Source organism: Crocodylus siamensis, chromosome 5 (assembly GCF_052110815.1).
Source record: "Crocodylus siamensis isolate JL-2025a chromosome 5, ASM5211081v1, whole genome shotgun sequence".
NCBI lineage: Eukaryota > Metazoa > Chordata > Crocodylia > Crocodylidae > Crocodylus > Crocodylus siamensis.
The window spans coordinates 123,076,629-123,103,089 of record NC_143399.1 but is presented as its reverse complement, the minus strand read 5'-3'; the positions used below and the strand labels follow the sequence as shown (position 1 = coordinate 123,103,089).

The following is a 26,461-nucleotide window of genomic DNA, read 5'->3' as shown; positions in this document are numbered from 1 at the left end:
AGCTCTGGGGTTTGGTAGGGAAAGAAATCCCCTTGGCTCCTTGGGGCTGCCCCAGGCTGGGGGACCCTGGTTGTGGGGGATGGAAGCCCCCCAAGGCAGGGGCTCCCCAGTGCCCCCATGCTGTGCTGCATGGGCAGACACCTGGCTGGGAGGACACCTTTTCCCTCTCTCCTGTGGCAGCAGATGAAGCAATCAGCAGCTGGGAAGGAGGATAGGGGGGAGTCACCTTAGCTCCCCAGGGCTGCCTGAGCTGGAGAATCCAGCATGTGGGTGAAAGCTCCTGAGAAGGAGGCTCCCCCATGATGATGGGCCAGCACCTAGACAGGGGGCTCCTTAACCCCCTGTCATGGGACAGCACAGGGTTGGGGGCACTAGGCAGGGCTGGCAATGGCCAGCAGGCTGAGAGTCATGCTCAAGCGCACTCTGCCTACTTGCCTCCTCCTGCCTTTCCCGAGTGAAAACTGAACATCAGTTCAGTTGGTTATCAGAAGGGATCTGGGTTTTCTGTTTCCCACAGAAAAATGGAATAAAACCCGTGGATTTTCCCCTTTACCCAAGGAAAAACATGGATTTTTCATTTTAGCAGAGAAACGTACAAATTTTGCACTTTTGCAAAGAGCTCTCTGCAGGCTGGCAGCGTTGCAGCCTGCAAGGGACTGGGGGAGTGGGAGGAGGGTGGTCAGGTAGGGGACACCATGTGTATATGCGTGTGTACATGGCTGCCAGGCAGCCTGGAGAGCAGCTTCTGTAGGTAAGTCTGGGGGTGTGGAGATTGAGGCCCCCCATATGGAGGGAGGGAGGAAGCTTTCCTGCCTGCTCCTACTCTGCCCTGCTGTCCTAGGTCTTGCCCACTGGGCCCCGGAGGTCCCTGTGGGAGGGCAGGGGAAGCAGGCAGCTCGCCCCCACTCCCCATGGGCTCTACTCCAGCCATGCTGCCCATGAAGGAGCGGGAGCTGGGCTCTGTGCTCTGCTCTGCCACAGCAATCCCCACCCACAGGTGGCAGGTGTGGGGTTAGGCACTGCTTTGCGGGGCAGGAGGCTGTAAACCCAGGTCCCTGGCCTCATAGCTCTGGCAGCTGGAGGCCCCCTCCAGCAGAGCTGGGGGGCAGGGGGCTGTGGGTGGGGAGCGAGGGGCACCAGCAGGGCTGGGGGCTGTGGCTTGTGAATATGGGGCCTAGACCTGCATCCTGGTGAGTGAAGGGGGTAGAGGAAGCTCTGATTTTTCCATGATAAAAACCCCAAAATCAAATACCAAAATTTATAGGCACTTAGAATTTACTTTATTATAGTGACTGAGGCACAGGTAGACTTCCAAAGTGCTTTAAAATTGTAAATATATCAATAAAATATTGTGTTCAATATTTAGGCAGAGGGTGCTTGAGCTACTCTCCAGGCTACCTGGCAGCCATGTGGACATGTACACACTCACATGCACATGGTGCCCCCTACCTGACCACTCTCCTCCTGCTCCCCCCAGCCCCTTGCAGGCTGCAGCACTGCCAGCCTGTAGACAGCTCTTTGGAAAAGTGCAAAATGTGCGTGTTTCTCTGCAAAATGAATACCTATATATATACTGGTGTTTCATTTTAATTGTGGATTTGGGGGTTTTAATCAAAGAACTTGTGTTTTTATCAGAGAATTTGCAATTTTTTTTAAACAGAGAAAACCAGGATCCTTGGTTATCAGTTCCACCTATGCAGTTTAGAAGAAGCAGCCTTGATTGAATAGATTCTGCCTCCAGCTTTTTGACTTCTGTACTTAGCCTGAAAGCTTAAACTCAACAGCCACTTCCCTAGCCATAGAGAAAGGGTGTGTTGTTCTTAATAATATGTCGCGCTTCTCCATTGTATTGGCCAAAAGCCAAAGGGACCTGTTGGGTTTTGCATTGTAGCCCATGTGTTAATAAAACTGGGTTCTTGTTATTCCTGTGGGGAAGTGAAGTATCTACGGACTCTTTACCAGAGCATGTCAGCTGATGTTGACTGCTGCAGCAGTTTGTGTGTCCTTTTAGGTAACAAGGGCCATTGGTGCAGTGGGACTGTTTACATTTTTCTGTCAGTCTCTCCCTTTTCTCTTGTGTGTCTCAGCATTAAGATAATTAAACATTTGGGTCAGTTCGTGTGCGTTTATGAAAGGGATTGTATGACAGAATTGATAGCCCAGGAAGTCCCTTACAGTCCTGTGTTTTAGGTCAGTTAATCTAATTAAGGGATGTGTAGGGCAGGCACCTGCAGTCAGCTGTTGGATTTATAACTTTGACCCTAGGTAGCAATATAGCTACAGTGTCTTATCTGGAGAGCAAAACATGTTTTGGAAAGAAAAAGTTTGTGGATTGCAGGGGGACCTTTTAATAGTAACACTGTCTGCTTGTAATTGAGTGGTTTTGCATTAGATGACTAATTATTATATTTGTGATGCTTAAATTGAATGTGATTCAGTAAAGAACTATGCTGCAAAATAGGCCAGAAAAACAAAGAGAAATGAAATGGCATTTCTGTCTGTTGTTAACTTTAGCCAGGATCATGTGCTGACTAATGGGAAGCATGAGGTTTCTGGAGAAGCTTAATCACTGAACCAGGATTTATAGCACTGCATAGTGAATCAAGATCAATTTATCCAGCTGCTACAAAGCAATAAATGGGCTGGTGCAGAAAGTAGCAATGTCTGGACATCATCATTGTTCTTTACTGGGCTTGCACTGTAATCAAGCCAGAAATAAAAGTCACAGTGCTCTATGGCTGTCCAGTAAGTAGTACTGTTTCAAGGATTACTGAGGTCATCTGCTTTAGAGAAGGAATCACAAGCTGGATGGATTGATATTGGTGCAGACTGATTGCACTCTGTATATTCAGGGCCAGTATTGCATGGGGAGCAGAAACCAATTGCATGGGGAGCTTCCACACCAGTTGCCATGCCCACATCAATCTGGGCTTTCAGGAACCACACAGCTCCAGTTCTACCTCCCAGATGCTTCTGCAGAGCCCTTGGATCTCTGCAAGGGTATTTATATTTTGTCAAGAGTGTCCCACAGAATTCCACCACCACCTCTATGTTCTCTCCTGGAATGACCTTGTTTTCTCAGTGTCCTCTTCTAAGCACCTTGAATGACCGCAGCTTGTTGTGCTCCTTTTTACCGAGCTCCAGTTTAGTAGTTTTACTGATGCATAGTGGGGCTGGGATGATGGCTCACGGTTGACAGCCCAGGGGTCGCAAGTTCCCGGCCATAGCAAAAACACCCAGTTAGATTCCAACAAATCTGCAAATTTTGCTAAATACCTTGTCACAAGGACATGAGAATGAAGGAAGGACCTATATATAGGTGGTTGTGAAAATGTTGCGTAGCCAAGTAATTTTTGTTCCTCTATCTTTTTGTTAGGGAAAAAGCAGTTTAGATGGGCAGAGCAGTGCATACAACAGCATGATTTGATTTAAAACCCAGTGAAATTGTTGGAAAAGCTCTCCCATTGTAACAAGCAAGCCTTGAATTACACCCCATATGCTTTTACAGTGTCTGGTAATTTGGACCACAACATCACTGAAACATTCTGCCTAATGTAGGTAGAGGTTACAATGTGATTAGGCCCTGTGATTATACCTCTTGTATAGGGGGTGATGGATCCTAACTAGAAGCATGTTATGTTTGGAGGTTGGAAGCTGAAACAGCTAAAAGCCATTGAAGATCTCAAGTCAACATGTAAGGGATACAATGATAGATTTAGTTTAGTACTATTAGTTTGTAGGCAAAAGACTGTTAGGGAAGGGTTGTAATATTAAGCTAAGTCACAGAGCTCTGATTATTCATTTAAGCATCATAATTAATGCTTTGGAAACTCTATGGCTTCCCTGAGGAGAGAAAATGATACTTCACCCCAGGTCAGAAAACCTGAGTCATGTTTCACCATGGTAGCACTTCATGTACACACTTTATTTTTATTGCAATAGCAGAGTTCTTCAGCCTGATCATTGCGTATTCTAGCAGACTTCCAACATGCTTGTGGAAGGATGGATAGTATTTCTAATAGGCCACAGTATCAAATAAATAATTGATCTAGTTAGTAATTGAATGTAATTTAAAATGTAATTTGGATTGTGCCATTGTCTTATAGCTTAATATGATGTTATATATTGAAAAATCTACCTTCAAGTTAGTGATGTGAACCAGCTGCTCCAGGAACAAAAAGTTGCTTCAAAAAGTCTATTTTCCCCTGGACTTCAATCTTGTACCTTTTGTGTTCACATGCAATGAACTATAGATCAAAGAAAAAAAAAGATTTGTTAATGGCAGATACCACCAAATTAGACATCAAGTCAGGTTTCAAGCAACTAGTTAAAAGTTCTGCTTAAACAGATTTTTTTCTCCTGCCATCAGTTAACAAAGTATTTATGTTCCCTTCTCTCGTAACCTGAGTGAGGCCCCAGTTCTGCAAACATCTGTGCATGTGAATACAGTAGTATAACATGAGTGAAGTTATGCAAGTGCTTAACTGTTCACAGGCTTGTAGCTGTATGCCAAGATTGTAAAATTGGGTCCCCAAATTAGTAATCTATCTGGCATTGTTATGAACTTTGGAGCGATGTGAAAACTAGAAAGGCACTAAAGCACAAACATTATTGTGTTTAGGATTCAGTTTATAACGGTGCTTACTGAATAGCATGGAAACGCAGTAAAAGCTCCTGATCTTCATCCTTGTGTTTTGCCAGCTACTGTTCAGTGAATCTCAACTTGTGCATATAGGTACATAAATAATACACGAGGTGTCAGAACAGGGTGTTCCAAACCATCCAGCATGATTCCTGAGTTTTGTAAGACCAAGAAAATTTCTTGCTGAGTCTCAGGGGATCTGGCCTTAAACCAGGCTCCTCCTTGAGTCATGTGTAGGGAAGTTTTAAAAAAAATGTTTTTAAATATGACACGGCACTGGCTGCACTGACCAGCCATCTCTGTACAAAAAATATGTTTAAAGGGAATTGTAATAAACAGACTTATTAGTTTTTAACAGAGGTGTCAAACTCACCTCCTTCTCCAGGCTGGATCCAACCCAGGGCATGGGGTAGTTCCAGTGGTGGCAGCTCCAGTTTCCCACCTGGGGGATAGAGCAGGGGTGGCTCCAAGTCCTGTCATGTGTTGCGTGTCCCATGCAAGATCTGGAGCTACTGCTGCTGCTGACACCTCTTTCATGCCAGGGTAGTAGCTCTAGCTCTAGTACAGGGCAGTGACAACTCTGGTTATGGCACACAGCAGTAGTGAAAGCAACTGGACTGGAAGTAAAGAGCTGGGGCTGCAGCAGTAGTGACAGGTGAACTGACTGAAGGGCAACTAGAGCTGTCAGCTCTTGCTTGCCTTCCTGATGCCAATCATCATGTCCATCAGGGCCCAAGGGTCCTGAATTTTGTGGCAGACCCGCCCTCGCCCCCTCCCCCCCCCCAAATCCTGGTGACTTGCCACAGTAGCCCTGCAGGCCCAATAGTGTGACTGTGTGGGGTGATCTGGCCCCTAGGCCATATGTTTGATACCCCTGGTTTATAATAACGCTTCAGACAAACGTTCTTCTAGATTGTGGAATAAGCTCCCTCCAGAGGTGGTGCAATCACCAACCTTGGACATTTTCCAGAGGAGACTGGACAGTCACTTCGCTGGGGTCACTTGATCCCCAGTTCTCTTTCCTGCTTGGTGCAGGGGGCTGGATCCAATGGTCTTCGGAGGTCCCTTTTGGCCTCACAGCCTATGAATCTATGAATTCTCATATTCTGTTTCTCACTTGAAAGGAGCAGAATGGGACCAAGTCATGTGGAGTGAATCAGCATAACCCCATTTGAAGTCTAAACTAATATAAATTTAGGTTGAGACTGTCTGAAACCTTACTTTAATCCCCTGGATTTTGCGCATATGGGGCTAGAGTGAAAAAAAAAGGTCAATAAACATATGGCAGGAATTGGGGTCAGGATTAGTACTGAATAGGGTTCAAAAAGCTGAGGCAGAGGATTGATCATTGAAAGCAGAAAATGGGCAGTGGGCAAATTACAGTCAAATTCATAGTGACAATATAGATATAGGACCAGTTCCTCAGTGCTGGTCTTGACTAATGTTGATTTCACATCTTTATTTGCCTGTTAATTTAAACTATGCAAATATGATGATCAATGCAGCTGCTCTTGCATGGTGAATTTGAATATGCTTTAATAAATTAGGAACCAGAAAATCTATTTAGGGCAGCTATAACAGCAAACAAAGCATGTAACAGTCCCTGCCCCATGATTTATTTAAAGACTCCTGCTTGCTTTATGTAACATGTTTTAAAACTTTTCCAAGGGAGAGAGTAAGAGCAAGATTTCAGTGATAATGGAACTGGTGTTTCTGAAACACTCCCCATTAAATGATTCATTTTTCATGTTTCTCTCTTACAGCATCAAGCTTGTGGCTGTGCAGGAGCTGACTGATAGAGATGCACTGGAAAAGGTATTTTTAAAAATTGTTTATGCAATGACAGTAATATGTATTCAAGATCCCTAATTTTTTAATATCAACAGCTCTTCGTAACATTTTATGAAAAAATATAGCATCAAATGTAAACAAGTAGCCCTTCTTTTCAGCTCCGTAATACATTCTGTCAGAGAAACAGCATTTGTTGCAACCTGACTATATTCTCTTGGGATGTTCCTACTTTAAAGCACGGATTGAAAACAAGTATCTGTCTGATTCAGTATTTCCAAAGCTGTTCTTGTTAGTAGCTAGGGAAAGTATATGGTTTATGAAATGACAGTGAGGAATATTCTAAGACAGCATTTCCCAATTTTTTCCAGCCCAAGGCACACTTACATTAATAAAAAATTTCCGCGGCACACCTGTTAAGGCATTCCCCATCCTCGTACCTATTGTAGCTCATTGCCATGGCAAAATTCTGTTCTTTTCTGATGATATACTTTTGTGCCACGGCACACTGGTTGGGAAACACTGCCCTACGAGGACATGAAGGCTCTATTTCTGTCCATTGTCCCTTAAGAGAGAGCACAGAAGATGCAACCTGAGCAGTGTGCGGCAAAGATAGTTTCATGAACTAATACCAGTAGTAGGGAGGCCACTGATGCACCCCCAGAATACAGGGCATCCCTTTAGGTGTGTTATGGGGGGTAGGCTGCACCGCCTGCCTAAGCCAATCACCCGGGGGGGCGGCCAGGCCCTTCAGAGTTCTTATCACACTATGTGACTTTAAGCATTGCTATGGGGGGCAAGGGGGAGGGAAGGGGTGCAAATGCAAGCATTGGCCCCCAGGCACCAGAGACCCATGGTACATCACTGATAACCTGTCTACACTAGTGGCCCTACAATAAAGCTGCACAAATTGCACCAGAGAGAAGCTTTTGCCATAAATTGCCTAGTCGTACAAGGCCATGCATCTACAAATAGCCCATTTGGAATCTTAGTAAGCAGATTTTGGGGGTCATACAATACACCCAGAAGTCAGGGTTTTCCTGCACATCACAATGGTGTACATTTTTACGGTAGGCCTTCCAAACACAAAAGCACCTTAAAGAAACTTTTTTTTTCCCACAGAAGGATCAATCATCCATCCTGTTTGTGGCCACCTTGATTTACAGCTAGGTGATTGATTTACAGCTAGCCAATCGATCCCTTCATTTCATCTACTCAGTATTCTGGAAGTAATGGGAGATGCAGCACAAGCTTTTGCAAAGAAATAGTTTTATCACCCAGGATGAAATTCACTCCAGCATAGAGGGCCTGCACAAGTGATGTCTATGCTTGGGTTTCATTTGGGATAGATTTCACTAAAGGTGTTTCTCCACAAGGTGCTTAAATTAATGAGAGGCTTTTTTTTGTTTTAAGTGAGCATTAGACTACTGTTTTTGAGCAGGACTTCAGCTAAGGGCAGCATCAGAAAATATTAAGTTGATCTCTCTTATTTCATTTTAAGTGAGAAAATCTGTCCAGACATTTAGTCTGGCTAAACAAAATAATATTATCAAGCAAGTTTATTGTACAGTGGTTTATGGTGGTATATCCATGCCTCTTGCATGCAATTTTGCCAGCTGGTAAACCAAAGTTTCCCATCTCTTTAGCAGATATCAGTGTACCTTTTGGCAAAATGCCTTCCAAAACAAGACCCACCAAGAAAGAGTGACCTCAGTGCAGTGTGCCTTGCCAGCCAAGCTATTGTTTGTAACTTTGCAGGAAGCTCTTCATAAAGGCTTAACATCAGAAAAACGATCTTTCTAAATTGAGCTCTATGAATATTTTATCTCTGCTTTCATACCATGCCAGACTACAGAATTTAAAAGGCCAATTTATCGCCCTGGAATGTAACAATGCGTGTCATATAACTACAAAGAAATTTGCCTCCCCCCCCATTTAAGTATTTTAAAGAAACCCCAGTAATCTTTTACAGCATTCTGTGCACTGTCTGTTTGCAGAATCTGTTCATCTTTAGGATAGGTACCTTGTCTAATCTTTGTAAGTAACAATTTATGCCTACTGTGCTGGAGAAATAAAATGATTCTTAATAATAATGTCTTCTAATAATCAGAGTACTAGAGATTTCTTGGCTTTGTTCTCTTTTTTAAAAGCTATCTACATTTTTGATAATGCACAAGTACTTTCCTTTATTTTTTCTGGTCTCTGTTGCATTTTCTTACAAAATATTCATTAAGAGTTCCTTGAACATGGCATGCTATTTTTTCCATTTTTTTAATAGATACTCCTGTACTGATGTGTTTTATTATCATAAAGCTCTTAGGTAAACATCTGTGGGGGAAACTGTCTACTACCTTCATCCTCCCTCCCTCTGTTCCTTGGATCATGCAATGGCTTATATCTGTGCTTAATTTTCAAGGCTGAGATTGATAGCAAAACCCCATTGAGGGGTAGAGAAGTAAACAGGGTCAAGGCCTAGATGTGGGAAAAGCATCAATGAGGCAACAAGTTTTTTTGTGATTTATTCTTTTAAAGTGCTATGGAGTTGTAGGAGATATTATTGAAAGTAAAGAACTGAAAACACTGGCTATGCTCAGAGCAGTCAGTCATGGCTGTTAAAAAAGTTGGGGTGAAGGAGTACATGGTGTTGTCAATGATGTTGTTATAACTGGAACAATTTGTGATAGGTTTTGACAAGCCCTCTTTAAAGGACACTGTCAAAATAACAAGGTATCTATTTGTATTATTTACCCCCAATACTGATTATTATGAATAATAAAGTTTGTCTTTTATTCGTCTCCTCTGTGACTAGTTATGTTGTTTACCTTTTGTGTTTTTCCTAGTTATAACAATGAAAAGAGATTGATCACTTTTATTTTCAGGTTTTCATGCATCTGGGGGTTTATATATCTGGAAGTTTATTGTTTATGTAAAACAACACTGCAAAAAGTCTAAGGGTTTCTGTTCTCAGGTTTTGTAAAAAGTTTAAATATATAAAACCTCATCTTTTATCCTAAATTGAACTGAGAGATTCCCTTTAAATCCAGCTTGCTCCACAGCATCCGCTCTCGTTGCAGGGATTGCTTGGGGAATCCACAAGGAGGGAATGTTGCATGGGTTTTGTGAGAACAAATGCATTGGGTGTAATCTTACAATGAGCAAAAATTACTTTATTTATCTTCCATAGAACTATTTGCACTTGTAGGTGTCACTGAATGCAAGTGAGAGTTGTCAAATTGGACCTGAGGACGACTACAATCCTTTGCCCATTCCTGTTGAAAGCAATACAATATTCTTGATGTCAGTAGATTAGGATTGATTCATATGAGCAGCATGAGCCTTTAAGAGGGTTTTTTTTCTGTCTGGGTTTGAACTGAACTGGAAATTCATAACAAGCTCATTTGTTTTAATTTTGGTCATTATCCATTCAACACTTTAAGCACATGCTCCACTTTGAGCTGGTGAGTGGTTAATTGATATCAGTGGTGTTAAGCATGTGTTTAAAAGCTTTGCTAGATCATTAGGTAGTTTGAGCTTCAAGAAGAATTTTATCTCAATCCTGAACCTGTAAATTAATATTTTTATTTCTCCTTTGCTGAGTGTACTTCATCTGTCCCATGACTGGGCTGCTTCCATGAATGTTCAAGCCTCAGTGCCATGAGGACTGCTGGCTTCCTCTGGGGAGCCACCATTTAATTTTAAGTAAGGGTTTTTTAGGGGGGGTGTTTTTTGTAGATTTCACAGGCATTGGCTGATTTTGTGATTTCCACAAATCCGTGAGTTTGTGATTTCAGTAAGTCCCTAAATAGGATAATTTTAGGCATATGTACATTATAGATAAGATACAAAGCCAGCTGAAGTCAATGGAAAAAATTTGGTTTAATTTCAGTGGACTTTACATCGGGTCCTAAATGAGATTAAATTGCCTCACAGTTCTTTTCATCTCCATTATGTATATATGTTTTACTATCATTAAAGAATTTCTTTGGAATGTAGCAATATGAATCTGGAGTTTGTATTTAGAAATAAGTAAGGTTAAGGAACTAGAAATATTCTGGATAGTCTGCCAAATATGTTCCCAGATAGTATCTGAGCTGTTTAATATTAGGTTTTTGATGACATTACCTTTTGAGGTTTAGGGCCTGAGGTTACTGAAGAAAGTTAAGTCAGTTTATAACCATTTTTGATAAATGACTTGTTGCCTGTCTTTAAAAGTATGCTTATGTTGGAGAAGTTACTGTTGGCCACTGCGTTCCTATTTGTCTATGATATTAATAAACATGCCTATCTAGTGGTGTGATGGATTACATAATATGCATAGAGCTAGAAGAGTCAGTAAAATACAGTGGGAATTTTCTTGAGAAGCCTCTGGTATTTAGTAGATGAAATGTGTTAGTTACATGCATATTGATCTTAATGTATATTTGCCTGGGGGAGATGCCTTTAAAACAGTGATTCTTAACCAGGGTGCTTTGAGATCCTTTCAAGGATGATATGAGGCACAACACTACGTTAGCACTCTAAAGTGTGCAAACATGATTCAAGAGATTAACCCAGAGATTTCAAATAGGAACCCATAGTATTACAAATATTCTGCCCTTTCTGAATTCTTTGCAACAGGAAAGCTGCTTGAGTATTTTTCTGTAGTCAAAAAAGAGTGAAAACTAAGATCTCGCGTTTTCTGAGGGGTGCCCTAAGTATATCTAGGGGTGCCTCAAATGTAAAAAAAAAAAGGCTGGGGGGTTGGTCACACCTACACGTGCAGTTTATGTGCCCTGGTATGCATCTGAATGTATACTCATTGGAAGCAAATTTGCTCCTGATGGGAGCTGTTCACTCTAGGGTTGCTTCTGCCCTGCTCTGCCTCCATGCCTGGAGGGAGCTCCAGGCTCTGGGTGGCAGGGGGTACAGGGGCTGATCCTGATCTCTGCAGGGTTGGGGAGAGCTGTCCTGGCTGCTGGGCAGCTGCCTCCATGCCCAGTGGAGATTTCCATGGGGAGATCTCCACAGGGCAGGGAGGCAGCTGCCTGGGACAACTCTTCCAGCCCTGTGGAAACTGGGACAGGTCCACATGGATGGCAGGCTTTCCCCACCCCTGGTGGCCCCCTGCTGCGTATGCTGACTGGCAGCTTCTGGTCAGTGCCCCCATGTGTGCTTCTGGTGCATTAGTTTTAATACGCCGGTTTCTGGTACATGTATCTACAGGTACTGGAAAAGGGTGCATTAGATTAATCTACTCAGTAATTGCTGTACATGTGTAGAAGGTGACATTTTTACTATGCATTAGATTAATCTAATGTACAGTAAGGCATCTTGTGTAGGTGCACCCGTTGAGAACCACTGCTTTAAGTTTGATGCTGTATTAGTAGTATGGCTTGTTATTCCAAAAAAAGATCCAGGGAACAGAAACAGAGCTGCTGTCTACCCCTTGCCAGCTGTATCACTGACTGTAACTTCAGCAGTTGTAAGTGGAATTTCAACTACCATAATTACGTAACGCATTCCCTACCATAGTATTGCTGTGGGAAGGCAGAAAATGTTAATGAAAAACTTTTCTTAGTTATCTTGATCCAGGGCACTGATTCATGCCAACAGTGTCTACACACAATCGCACATCCATTGAGTTTGCAAAAGTTCAAGAAGTCAAGACATGTGCCAGACATTTTTATTTTTGTCTGCTTTTGAGTAGGTTGAGCCAGATCAGTATTTAATCAAGATTAAACCCATTGTAATCACTGTTCTTTCAAAATCCTTTTTAGAGCAAACCAGGCTAGTTTATTGTGAAAGAACTGTTAAACAGAAAACAGCTGGGCAGTGTTTGTATTTGTATATTTACATATAGGTATGTCCTTGTATGAATAAATACAGGTATACATACACAGACAGTGGAAGGGATTGAGCTTTTGGCATAATGTATATATTGCTCTCATTACCATAGTATCTAACCAGTTCACAATTACTAGTATTGGAGATACACTGGAATTATCATCACTTTATAGATGAGAAATGGAGGCACAGAGTGCTTACATGACTTGGATGAGGGTCGTGCACAAAGTCTATAGCAGTCAGCAAGTTAATGCAGAGCCCCTGAGACCCTGTCGGTGTTTTGACCACAAGGTGATATTTTCTATTTGTATGTTTAATTAACTTTAGCAGAAGTTGCACCTACTTACACTAGGATTGAATTTAGTTGATTCTTCTTTGTGTCACCTTCTGTAAACTGCAAACCATTCATATATGTAGCATTGGGTCCTGAAATATTTTCTTACTCCAGTGTGTCCTTCAACATGAGCAAGAAGTTAATGAAAATAAGACTGGGGCCTTAATTTCTCATCTAAAGATAACTCCATAGCTCAAACAATACTGTTTACACTAACATAGAAGAAAGGCTGAGCTGCAAGTTAGTTGAGAAGGTAAAAATGCGTAAAACTCACCTTTCTCATTAGTTCCTCAACATTCAGGCAGTATGATCTCTGTAGTGCTTCAGCATGGCATTGTGCTCTAGTAGTTAGAGAATAAGAGTTTAACTCATCATGCAACTTTTGACAAATTAGGCAAGCTCATTGTGTCTTAGTGATCCATTCAGCAAAAAGATGAAAATATTATTTAATCTCCCTGTTCCACCAGGGTGTTGAGATCGTATCACTTTGAATTACCAAATGATGCCTTTATACTGCCAAAATGTTTTGAGGTCATTGGATGGAAGGCCCTATATAATTGCTAGAAATTATTTTTTTACATTAATACATTTATGCCCATTGCCATTTATGCCACATTTAGAAAGTATTGAATATTTGCTAGAAAAGATTGTGTACCCTTTTATGATAAGGTTTGGAGGATTTCCTCCCAAAGAAGTCAAGGAGAAATATCCTACTTATCATGGAGAAAAAGTAACCTGTAAGAATTAAATTAAAATTTCGGAAAATCCTATACACGCATACTTAAAAACTGTAGTAACAATTGCAAATGAGACTATGTGTGTAATAGTTTCAGATGAAGCAGCCCCCAAAGGCCTACCACATGTACTGGATTTATATTTGAATCATTTTCTTTAAAACATTACTTTAAGTGGGAAGCTTGTGAAAGATGAAGCTATTCTATGAGAGTCAAGAAATCGAATTCTTTCTCTCTGTCACGTCCCATCTTTTTCATTGTCAGCCTCAGGTTTAGTCTACCATTCCTGAGAATACATATAGAAAGTTATTCCTTATGAGATATCATAAACCTAAACATTAAATTTTATGACAGTACATTAGCAACTTGTCCTTTTTCTTGGGGTGGGGGCTGCCTGTGGACAACAGCCCAAGCTGTTACGATTCTTGCCATATTGCCAAAATGGCCTGAAACATCTAAGGAATTTTTTCTTAATTATATCTTTCTTATACTGCAACAATCCTAAATAGGAATGGTTAAGTCTTTTTCTTATGATACAGTGCTGACTTTCCTGAAATAGTTTAGTCATTTGATGACCTAATCTGTTTATCAGAACCCATTTATTTAAGTGCATCTATGAGGTACCAATATGGTGGCATCAATTTTTGTGATCAGAAGGTACATCTACATGAGACGCTTTACTGTGCATTCAACTAATCTAATCTGCAGTAAATTGTCACCGACTACACATGCTCAACAATCCTATACTATCTACTAGACAAGGGTGCACTATATTAGTCTAATGCACCCTTGTCTAGTACCTCTAAATTCAGGAACTAGAAAAATGGTGCCTTAACTAATGCACTATACCGTACATGTAGATACTGACTGGGAATAAATTGCTCCTGCTCAGCCTAGGCAACAGAGAACTGCAGGAGGCTGGTAGAGCTGTCCCAGCTCTGCAGGACAGTGCCTCCCTGCTCCATGGAGATCAGGACCTATCCTGATCTTCACGTTGCTGGGAGGCAGCTGCCCACCCAGCCAGAACAGCTCCTCTGCCTCCCTCCTCCTATCCTCTTGCACCTGGCTAGGGACCAACCCAGTCTCCCCCTAGCTGGGATGGAGCTGCCCACTAAACCAGGACAGCCCAATCCCTTTGGAGCTCGGGGTAAGCCCCTGTGCCCCCTGCCAGGCCCTGGAGCTTGCACCCAGGGCAGCCTGGAGCTCCTTCTGGCTGCTGCAGGGGGGCAGAGTAGGACAGGAAGAGCCCTGGACTAGGCTGTTCCTGTCAGGCCTCAGTTTTCTCCTGACAGAGACATGTGTAGACATGCACTGGGGAGCGCTTTAATGAGCCTGAATTTTCTGCGTAGAAAATTTAGGCGCATTAATTGCATGTGTAGACACACCCAAAAGGAGGCTTCATGATGCTACTAGGCAAAGTTGGCCTTGCATTTGAATTACTACACGTTGAACTATAATAAAGTCAGTTTTCTGATTTGTAAAGCTTTAATTTGAAAATGTTTGCATTTATGTGTGTACTGTTTGCATGTTAGTATTATTGTATTAAAAAACAAACAACCTTAAGCCTAGTCCTAAACCCTTCCATTATCATTTTAGAAGCTCTCATACAGTCACTGCAAATCCATGCATCATGCTGAAGCTTTGACAAGGTTTTAGACAATTTCCTGTGACCTTACTTTCATACATAAGCACTTATATAAGCAGAATTCAGCAGTAGTAAATCATTGCTTAAGAGAAATGTAAATCCAGGCTGCTGGAGTACTGAAGGCATTTCTGAATGATGCTTTATATGTCTCACCAGTTTTAGTTTGTTTCTCCATGAGAAAAGGTTTTCTTTGAATAAATCAGAAAACAGTTTGGTTTGTTTTCCAGAAGCAATTGTTAAAAGCTCATCCTGCTGAAATGGTTTTTTTAGCTTGGGTTTTTTAATCTCTCACTGAAGGAAGAGGAAAGGGCAATGAGTGAACAGGTGGCTCCTCAGTAACCCTGGTGGGTAAAGATAAAGGAAGAAAGCCTATAAAGAAATAACAGCGAGGAATAGAATAGAAATCCCAAATTAATACACATCTTGTATTAGACTAAGCTGAGGGAAGGAGGGAGTTGGCTTTACTCTCTGAGAGTAGATATGGCACTTAAAATTCCTTTTATTTGTTTTTTTGTTTATTGGGGTGCGTTTGCCATTCTTGAAAAGGAAAGGGTCTCATCACACTGGCTAGAAATAGGCAAATACCTAACAACAGTGGACAACAAGGCACCCCTCAGAATATGCCAACTCTTAGCTTTCCATCATTTTTTGACTGTAGAAAAATAGTAGAGCAATTCTTTTGTTAGGAAGAACTTAGACCACAATAGGGCAGAACTTTTTTGGCAGTCTTAATTTCTATTTGAAATCTCTTGGTTTATTTTATGATCGTGTGTCCTGTGCATCTAACAATGCTACTATTATGACACTGCATCACCCTTAAAAGGATCTCATGGCACCTCAGGATGCCACAGCACCCTGGTTAAGAATTGTTGCCTTACAGGTTTGCACAGAAGTGTCTTCTCAATGTGTTTACTAGTATTTGGATTTGCATGGATAGAGATTGGTTTTCTTTCCAAAAGGTGTTTTTGTGAGGCATGTCTAGTTAGAAAACTTAAAAACAGGAAAGCAGTGTGCATGTCATAAGGGAGAGGTGGTTAGTTGCAGGATTTTGCCAGAGTGATAGCGACCTGGTGTCTAGTCTACTAGTATATTCCTTTCCTAAATTCAGTCCTGGAGTAGGTATCAGCCTAATTATTCATCTATTGTTGTGTAACCAAGGTTCTGTTCACCGACACCATGGTGTCTATATCTGACTACCCATTGAGGCAGTGAGGACTGTGTGCTTCAGACTGAGTTAGTACTGTGATCCTTCTGAGATTATTTTACTTCATTTCTTTGCATCAGCTTGTTCTCTCGTCTCTCACCATCCTTTCTCCTCCAGGCACCTTTCCCCTTTTCTTTCCTCTGGCTTATCTTCTGTACAGCTACCTCCCACTATCTGAGTTTTTCATCTTGTAGGATCAGGTTTGTCCATAATAAGCCAAGAGGCACGCTCTTTATTTGACTTCACACACCATGATAATGCAACCATCCTGGGGGTAAAATGTGTCAAGTGCATGACATCATGAAGAACTAGCACATGACAGTTTAAGACGGGAAGCAGTAATGACAGGTTAGATTGAAATGACAGGGCAAATAATGGCAGGGTAATGTATCAGATATATCAGATATAATATATCTGATCTTATTATCATTTGACATGGGTGAGCAATCTCCTTATGCTTGCAGAAGTCTTGTTTAAAAAATGTTGCCTGGGACAGCATCATACTCTTGTCATGAGGACTAATTGATTCAGTGTTCATGCAGGAATGAGGCTGTCTCCTACCAAATCAGTTGCACTTGAGGTTTCCTTGGTTGCTTCCCATCCACAGAGTAGCCAGGACTAACATGGGAATATTGAGAGGATCTGTGCACTTGCTTTTACCTTTATCTCACCTTCCTGCTTCCTCTAGTGTTTCTCTTTTCCCTTCAAACTCTAGCACTCCTTCAGGCATCTAGATGTCCCAAAGCTAGCTTAGGACACAAAGGAGCCTGCTTCTTCTAATGGGCATTGTGTAGCTTGGCTAACCGCCAGTCAGACCCTTTGCTTCCTTCCAAGGCTTTTCGACTGTATCATATCTTTTGGGTCCTTTCAGACATCATTTTCACATGCACACACCCTGGAAATAGTTAGCAATAGGAGGAAGCTTGACAGAACAAGGAGCAATGGTCTCAAGTTGCAGCAAAGGAAATTTAGGTTAGATATTAGGAAGAATTTTCTCACTAGGAGGGTAGTAAAACACTGGAACAGGTTACCCAGAGAGGTGGTGGCAGCTCCATCCTTGTAGGTTTTAAAATCGGGCTAGACAAAACTTTGGCTGGGATGATTTAGTTGGGGACGGTCCTGTTTTGTGCAGGGGGTTGAACTAGATGGTCCCTTCTAATCCTGTCTATGAAGCAATGCCATGCACCATAAGTAAGTATCATATGTATATAGTTTTCTCATTGCAAGAAAGTAGGCAGAGAGGTGAGTAGAAGCAAACCAGAGTGATGGCTCCTGACATTCTATTAATAAGGTGTCACAAATTTATCTTCTCTGGTAAAGTAGCTGGGACACTCCAGTAGACACTGTGCTTGCAGTTCCTCACATGGAGGTGAACTGTAGCATAACTAAAATGTGGGGGGGGTTGGTGGGGAGAGCGGCAAATGGGGCACAAGCTCCAGACACCAAGTTAAGGGAGGCTGCAAAAATAGCAGCTGCTATGCTGCTGGCCCTGTTGCTGCCACTGGCAGTCTGTCCACAGATTCTGTCCTGTGCGGCCCTTCCCAGGGCACAGAACTTCCCAGTTACACCTCTGGTGGTAGACTTTTAGCATAGCTTTTGTGATAAGTGGGTCTAGTGGGTTTGTGACTCTTGTCAGGGTGTGAGTTATGTTCATTCTAGATAATATGAGCGTCAGCATTCTGAGTCAAGGAAGAACAAGAAACTGTGAAGACACAAATGTTGCAGGCTCTTTTGTTCTTCTTTGTAACTGATAGAAATGGCATTCTGGCCTTTACGGTTGATCATAATGGAGAAAGTAATGGAAAAAATGGGGCACAGGATAATAACTGTAACTCTAGACAGACTGTTTTTTATTTTTTGTAGTGGGAGGAACAGCACAGTATCAGGCTAAATGAAGTTTTAGCCATGTAAATGGATTAGTAATATATTCTCTCTGTACAGGGAGCCAAACCATTAGGATGGTTTAAACAGAATTTTGCACAATTGAAGCACAGAAAGTTCATTCTTGAACTAGGCAGAAAAGAAGGGAGACAGAAAATATTATTTTTCTGTCCCTCTTCAGAATAATGTACAAATGACAGAATGTTCTGTTCCAGCAAGAGGATAGTGTCAAATCAGGGCTATAGAACTGAAGAGTAAATGGTGTGAAAAAAGTATGGTCAAGAGGGGTAATATGAAATGTGAAAAAAAAAATGTGTGCGTCTCTCTCTCTCTCTCTCTCTCTCTCTCTGTGTGTGTGTATATGCTTATGTGTATATATTATTGCTCTCTCTATATATGCATATATAGAGAGAGATTTATATCTATAACTTAGAGGTGGATAAATCTTTCTGAGTAGAAAACTGCTTAGGAGCCAGATTTATGTAGTTCTGCTTACATCACTAGGGACCTACTTAAATTATAGTTTTCTGATAAATGAAGAGGGGTTGGAGTGTTTTCATAGTTGTGATGGCCCAGGAAATGTACAAGAAGGAAGAATTTTGTGTGTTATCTTTTATTGGACCAACTGGATAGTTGGAAGAGCTGTTGGACAGGCTTTCGGGCATCAAGTGACCTGGTGAAAGCTTATCCAACATTTCTTCCAGCTACCCAGGTCATCCAATAAAAGGTATCACAAAATACTCTTGCCTTTCTTGGTAACTGAAGGCTTCTGTGCTTGTTGATATTTCTTGGTGAGATTACAATGTTTGTAAAAGGAAGGACATAGGGACAGAAGAATTCATATGGGCTATTAGATCTGTTTTGCCCTGTTATACCTTCTGTGCATCCTTGACTTTTCATTCATTTTAAAGTTGAAATAATGAAATAGAACTTACTGTTTTTTGAACAGCTTAGCATTCATTATGTGTATCTCGCCTTAGTTTAAACAATGTATTTTTTCATGCCTGTGGAAAAGAATAAAGCTTTGTGATGCTGAAGAGAAAGGGTAAACACAATATGGTTAATTTACTTTTTTTTTTCTTTAAAGCAATTTTTCCAGAAATTGATGCAATCAGGATGGTGTAATATCTCACTTTCAGTTTCCGGTGTTTTGTTTATTTTCTCTGTAAGTGTTAACACCACACTGAATTTGGCAATACAGCATTCTCCAAACTCTAGAAATGATGATCAAATTGAAATTAGGAAAGGGCTTCTTTAAATCAGTTTCTTTTATAAGTCCTAGTCTGTCTTGTTTCCTTTTGGTTTTTGTTCAGTGCAGTGCTGAAAGCAATATGAAGGTAAACAGATTCATGGTAGAGCATGATAAATTGACAGAGTTTCATTTTTGTTCTTTATTCTGTCAACAAGTTCTTATCTTGAATTCCAAAGGACGTTTTCCTATTTGCCAAGCAAATTAGGGGCTAGGTTCTGATAACGTGACTCACTTTGAGCAGTCACATTGATTACTTGATGAGTAAGGTAGTACTCAGGGTGAATGTGATCATTGGAATCTAGTACAGGTTTCCCTGGCTTTATGCGTGTTCTGTATGTGCGAATTCACTTTTATGCAATGACACTTTTCATACCAAATATTTGTTATATGTGAGGTAAATTCACTTTTATGCAAGTGGTGTGGTGGATGCCCATGGTCAGCTTTGTGCAGTGCATTGTGGGAGTGACACGTACCAAAATATAGTTTCCTCTGTGGATCTGTGCTCCTTGCTCATCTCAACATATTTATGTAGTTGCTGTCCCCATTATGATAGTGCCCAGTGCTTGTGTGTGCTGTCTGCTGTTTGTGAGTACCAAAATTGTCTCATAAAAGTGGTAGAAATGGGTCTGGGGGTCAGTATAGTCAGGATCTTGGAACATATCCCTATTTGTTACATTTTAAAGTGGGTTCCCTTTATGCGAATTCAAGTTATGCGCTGTTTCCCAGGAATGCATGTACCGCATAAAGCAAGAGAAATCTGTACTAAAGTTTTAATTCTGCACCACTGAAGTCAGTGGGCATTTATAATTGATATCAGTGAGAACTGGGTCAACTGGTAAGTGTACAAGTTTGAGTAGGTCTTTGTCTTCCACTCATTGACTTCAGGTCAATCAGTACCTTGTGGGATCAAACTCTTATCTATAAATCCTGTTTAACATCTGTTGCACAGGATGTTATCTAGTGGTGAGTGGTACCAGAATAACTTAATAAAAGGAAGTGTAAATTTGCCTTTGCTAAATGTACAGCAGCCACTTACTACTGCAGTAGATTTTACTTTCTGTATTTGACATTGCTTGGAGCTGCATCCACGCTGGTAATTTTTTAATAAGATTTCTGAATATTCTGGTATAGCTTTACTGTTCTAACAATATCACTATTAGGATTCCCCCAAACATAAATATATCTTTCCAAAGAGAACATATACAAGAAATCCTATACAGGAAAGATAATTAATGCTTCCCTTTTTCTTCTTTATATTGAAGAGTGATATTCTTATCATTCATAGTCATAGTGATATATTTATGCAGAATTAAATAGTGATTTAAAAAGTAGTTTAAAAAGTTCCTTGCAGCCTCTGCATCCCAAATATTTATCATTTTAAAGGCAAGAAGAGTAATACTGATAGATCGGTGTGTGCTTTATGTTAAGCAGGACTTGACCTGTTAACTTGAAGTGAAATTGTCAGCATGAATTGGAAGCAAATACAGATAACAGCATTGTCCTAACTCCTGTAATTTTCATTACAAGTTTCATTGATTTTTTTTTTTTCTGTTAAACCCCAGTTTTTGGAGTTATGGGATTATATGGGATTCATGGCTTTCATTTAAAACCAGCAAACTAATAAAAAACTAAAGGTGAGATTCTGTTACACTGAACGCATCCAAATGGCACTCATCCAGCTATGTCAGTGGCATTTTGAACACTTCAGCATAATTTGGAATACTGTTGCCCTTGTAGTGTAGGCATGTCGGTGTCCACACAACTACTGAGCATGGACAGTGGTATATGCATTAACTGGGCAGGCATTTAGCTACATGCTGAAGTAGGCTTGGCATGTAAGTCATGATTTTCTGCCTGGAAAAAACATGAGACTAGTAAGTGTTAGATGCAGGAGAAGGAGGAGGAGATGAACGGGGCTTTCTTATATTTTAGCCCAGGGGCTGTCAACCAGGGGTACATGTACCCCTGGGGGTACTTGAGACAGCTTTAGGGGGTAAGTGCAGGCAGGCAGAGACAGAGCGCCACCACACATGATCTGCCGCTGTTTCCATCCAGATGGGGGGTGGGCAGGGGAAGCTTGCACGTGGTGGCTGCCATGTACCACCTCCCTTCCTCCCACCCCTGCTCCACATCTGGCTGCTGGGAGTACGCTGCTCCGTGTCTGGCCACTGACCCAAAAAGGTTGAAAGCCCCTGTTTTAGCCCAACAGCCTGTTGGTTGGGGCACTTGCCCAGGTTCTAGGCCCCATTCACCCAGATGGCGTGTGAACCTCCATTTCTCTGACTTCCTAGTATTGTGCAAATAGGTCACAGGTTAAACATCACTGGTCCTCATGCCCCTCTCCAGCTGTCCTTCTGAAGCGGACTCCACCAGCTAAAAGAAGTAGATATGTGGGGCCAGGGAAAAGCCAACAAACTGAGGTGAGTGCCTCAGTGACATGGCTGCTCCTCTAAAATGGAGGGGACCAGCATTCCCTCTGAGCTGCGTGGTGTGCATGGCTGTGCAGGTGCACTCATGCTATGCTGGCAGGCATGGCACGCTGCACAACTTAGAGGGAATGCTGGAGGGGACCCCAGGTTCTAACCTGGACCCTTGTCCCAGATGGGATAGACGCTTCCCTGTTGCTCTTCATCCCTTTTATCCAACAAATATTAAATGCTAGGAACGCTGTCTCAGTTCCAAAAAGAAGGCTGGAGAGAGTGAATTCCTGGCTTGTGGCCTGGTTGTTAGAACACTCCTGTGGAAAGTCAGAGAGGCAAAGCTTCAAACCTCCTCCTAAGCAAATGCTCTAACCACTGAGCTGCTGGGACTAAAATACAGGCTGATACTCCTCTTCCTATTTTGTTTTTTTTAATGCTTTCTGGGTGTGTCTACACAAGATGTTTACTGCACAGTTGACTAAATAGCTGCTCAGTAAGCATCTTCGCATCTATGTAGGCACCCCTGCTAGGCTGGAGTAGATTAATTTACAAGTACTATCCTGCTGAAAAAAGTCTGTAGTGCACATGTAGACATTAGAGAGGTTGGCTGGGGTATGAGGGTGCTTCAGTGTGGGGGCTGCCTGCCAGCTAGCTTTCTCTCGTGCGTGGATGACCTCTACCTGACTCAAGAAGTCTATGGGCCAACGAGAGACAAAGCGCTGCTCAACCTGGTACTGGCTACAGGGGACGACTTAATCGGCGACCTAGTGATCGATGGGAAGCTGGGTGACAGCAACCACGAGCTGATCACCTTCACAATCCGCCGTAAAGCTGGCAAGTCAGTCAGCAACACAGAAGTCCTTGACTTCAGAAAAGCCGACTTTGACAAGCTCAAGAGGCTTGTCGGTCAGGCCCTCAGGGACCATGACCCCAGGGAGATGGGAGTTCAAGAAGAGTGGTTGCTTCTCAAGGAAGCGATTCTCAATGCACAAGCTAAATCTATTCCAACACCGAGGAAAGGCAGCAAGAAGGCACAGCAGCCCTCCTGGCTCTCCAGGGACCTAGCGGACCTCCTGCGGCTAAAAAGGAAAGCCTACAAAGGATGGAGGACGGGATTCACCTCCAAGGAGGATTATTCTGCGCTGGTCCGATCCTGCAGGGAGCAAACCAGGAAAGCCAAGGCTGCAACTGAACTCCAACTAGCTTCAAGCATCAAGGACAACAAAAAATCCTTTTTCAGATATGTGGGGAGCCAGAGGAAAAGCAAGGGCAACGTTGGGCCCCTGCTAAACCAGATGGGGCAACTGACAACTGACGCCCAGGAAAAAGCCAACCTATTAAATAGGTACTTTGCGTCAGTCTTTCATCAGTCGCATGGGACGCCCATGCCTGCTATGGGACAGGGAGATCTGGGTGATGGGGATCCCCTACCCTCCATAAATGCTGACCTCATGAAGGAACACCTTGAGAAGCTGGATACCTTCAAGTCAGCCGGCCCTGACAATCTGCACCCCAGGGTACTCAAGGAGCTGGCGAGTGTCATAGCCCAGCCCCTGGCACGGATCTTTGAAAACTCCTGGCGCTCTAGTGTAGTGCCCAAAGACTGGAAGAAGGCCAATGTGGTGCCGATCTTCAAGAAAGGGAGGAGAGTGGATCCGGCTAACTACAGGCCCATTAGCCTGACTTCTATCCTGGGGAAGATCTTAGAAAAGTTTATTAAGGAGGCCATCCTTGATGGACTGGCACAGGCTAACATTCTAAGGGACAGCCAGCATGGGTTTGTTGCGGGTAGGTCTTGTTTGACCAATCTCATTTCCTTCTATGACCAGGTGACCTATCACCTGGACAAGGGAGAAGAGATTGATGTCATATATCTTGACTTCAAAAAAGCTTTTGATCTGGTATCCCATGATCACCTCTTGGCCAAACTGGCCAGTTGTGGCCTTGGCTCCACCACGATCCGCTGGCTGGGAAACTGGCTCCGTGGTCAGACCCAGAGGGTTGTAATTGATGGCAGTCGCTCATCGTGGTGCCCTGTGACCAGTGGGGTCCCTCAAGGCTCTGTCCTTGGACCCATACTATTCAACATCTTCATTAATGATGTGGACATTGGAGTCAGGAGTGGACTGGCCAAGTTCGCCGATGACACCAAACTTTGGGGCAAAGCATCCACGCCAGAAGACAGGCGGGTGATCCAGGCTGACCTGGACAAGCTCAGCAAATGGGCGGACGAGAACCTGATGGTGTTTAACACCGAAAAATGCAAGGTTCTCCACCTTGGGAGGAAAAACCTGCAGCTTCCTTATAGGCTCGGCAGTGCTACGTTGGATAGCACTACAGAAGAAAGAGACTTGGGGGTCATCATTGACCACAAGATGAACATGAGCCTGCAATGCGATGCTGCAGCTAGTAAAGCGACCAAAACGCTGGCGTGCATCCATAGATGCTTCTCGAGCAAATCCCAGGACGTCATTCTCCCCTTGTACTTGGCCTTAGTGAGGCCGCAGCTGGAGTACTGCGTCCAGTTTTGGGCTCCACAATTCAAAAAGGATGTGGAGATGCTTGAGAGAGTCCAGAGGAGAGCCACACGCATGATCAAAGGTCAGGAAAACAGATCTTACGATGACAGGCTGAGAGCCATGGGACTCTTTAGCCTGGAAAAGCGTAGGCTCAGGGATAAACCTATAAGTTTATCAGGGGTGACCACCAGGATCTGGGGGAACGTCTGTTCACCAGAGCACCCCAGGGGATGATGAGGTCGAACGGTCACAAGCTCCTGCAAGACCGTTTCATGCTGGACATAAGGAAGAATTTCTTTACTGTCCGAGCCCCCAAGGTCTGGAACAGTCTGCCAGCGGAGATGGTTCAAGCACCTACATTGAACACCTTCAAGAGTAAATTGGATGCTTATCTTGCTGGGATCCTATGACCCCAGCTGACTTCCTGCCCTTTGGGCAGGGGGCTGGACTCAATGATCTCCCAAGGTCCCTTCCAGCCCTAATGTCTATGAAATCTATGAAATCTTGTGCCCCAGGCAGGCCCTCTGCAGCACACTGAGCTGGAGGGAGTTCCCGGGGCTGGCAGGCTGACCCCTGGGGCCCCCTAAGAGCTGGGGCTGCTCTGATTCAGTTCTGCGTGCTGTGCATGAGTAAACTACAAAGTTTATTGATCTGGAGTTGTTTGCTCCCAGACATGCCATTTGAATGGCGTGCCTGGGAGCAATAAGCTCCCGAGTTTATCCATTCAGTGATAGCACATGTAGACATGCCCTCAGATTCCTGCCCAGCCAGGGCATAGCCTGCTATACATGCTTAGTAGCCATATGGATGCGTGCACATTCATGCTTCATGGGTAATAGAGCTGCAAACTATGTGCAAGTGCCACAAATGCCACTTACTTGGCTCAAACTGCCAGGTGGACACACAGAGGAATAAAATGAACCCTGACGTTTCTGAGCTTCATGACTGCAAAAAGAGGTGGGAGCCCCACAGATGCAAAAAGTGGAAGGCAAATACAAGAAGGTTTTTTCATCTTTTAAAAAAAAATTAGGACTTTTTTTCTTTGGAGACAGATTCGTGCTTTTTGAGCATGTGTGGTTAGAAATAATATGGGGATAAATGAATGTACAAATATGTAATCATGTCTTGAACACTGGTATTCTTTAGCTCTCTTTGTATTTATATTTTATTAGATCACACTGTGACATAACGCACAAAAGTGTGTCCCCTCCTTACTCTCAAGGCTAAATCTGAATACTTTATAGTCACCCTTTTTACAGCCAAGTGTAATATCTGGATAACCATATGGCACGAAGTAACGCCCCTAAACAGGAAAATAAGAAGACCCATGTGTATCCACTTCAGAGGCCTATGTGTGCTGAATGTCTCTCTTTCCCCTATTGGACAGGAGTATTTACACCCCAGTTCAGCATATTTTTTTCAGCAAACCATGTAACCATTTACTTAGGGATTTAAATAACTTTCTTCATAATTCTAATTTACCGTTCATTCATTGTAAGAACTTCTAATAAACATGGCTGAATCATGTTTGAGACAGATGTCAAGCCAATAATACGATGCAAGGTGTCTGGCATACTTGAGATTATATCAGCTTTCAGCCTCGCAGCCCCATCCACATACAGCTGGTTTCAGTATTCATCAATTGTATATCCTCTTTTTGGTTTCTTATTCCGAGGCTCTTTCTTAAATGTGCCAGAATACAAAAGCTATTTTAACAACTTATCTTTGTTCTACATGCTATATAGTATTATCCAAATTAAACTCAACTGATCCTGTGGATAATACAATTCAGTAGAATACCTTTTAATTATATACAGCAACTATGAAACTCTTTTTACAATGAGAGCAAGAATAAGACTATTAATTACACTGACTCAGCTGACAGAAAAGGAAAAAAATGATTTATAGAGTAATATAAAAGGAAGAGATTAAAAGTAAAAGCATTAAGGGGAACATTTCCATTGTCTTGTCTTCATGTGCTACACAATAATGCAAACAAAACCGTGCACTCACAGACCTGTACCCGTTTTCAGGGTGTTAGTTTTTTTTCAAGAGAATTCCTATCTGTGTGCATCTGCAAAGCCAAGGCCTGTTCATATGTTTTCAGTTTTTAATATGCACCTGAGGGAGGGATAAGACCTGGTGTTTATCTCTAAGAATAGGCACAATAGTTACAGTGAGAAGATTAGCAGGGTACTATGATGGGGGATTGAACAGTG

The 26,461-nt window shown here is 42.5% G+C and overlaps 1 protein-coding gene across 1 annotated transcript in view; it reads left to right on the top strand.

Moving 5' to 3' along the window:
* EEPD1 (endonuclease/exonuclease/phosphatase family domain containing 1) overlaps nucleotides 1-26,461 on the top strand; it is a 90,210-nt gene that overhangs the window by 32,017 nt on the left and 31,732 nt on the right. Inside the window, exon 2 of the mRNA XM_090050159.1 lies at nucleotides 6,406-6,457. Coding sequence (XP_089906285.1) covers nucleotides 6,406-6,457 — 52 coding nt within the window. The remainder of the gene's footprint in view (nucleotides 1-6,405; nucleotides 6,458-26,461) is intronic.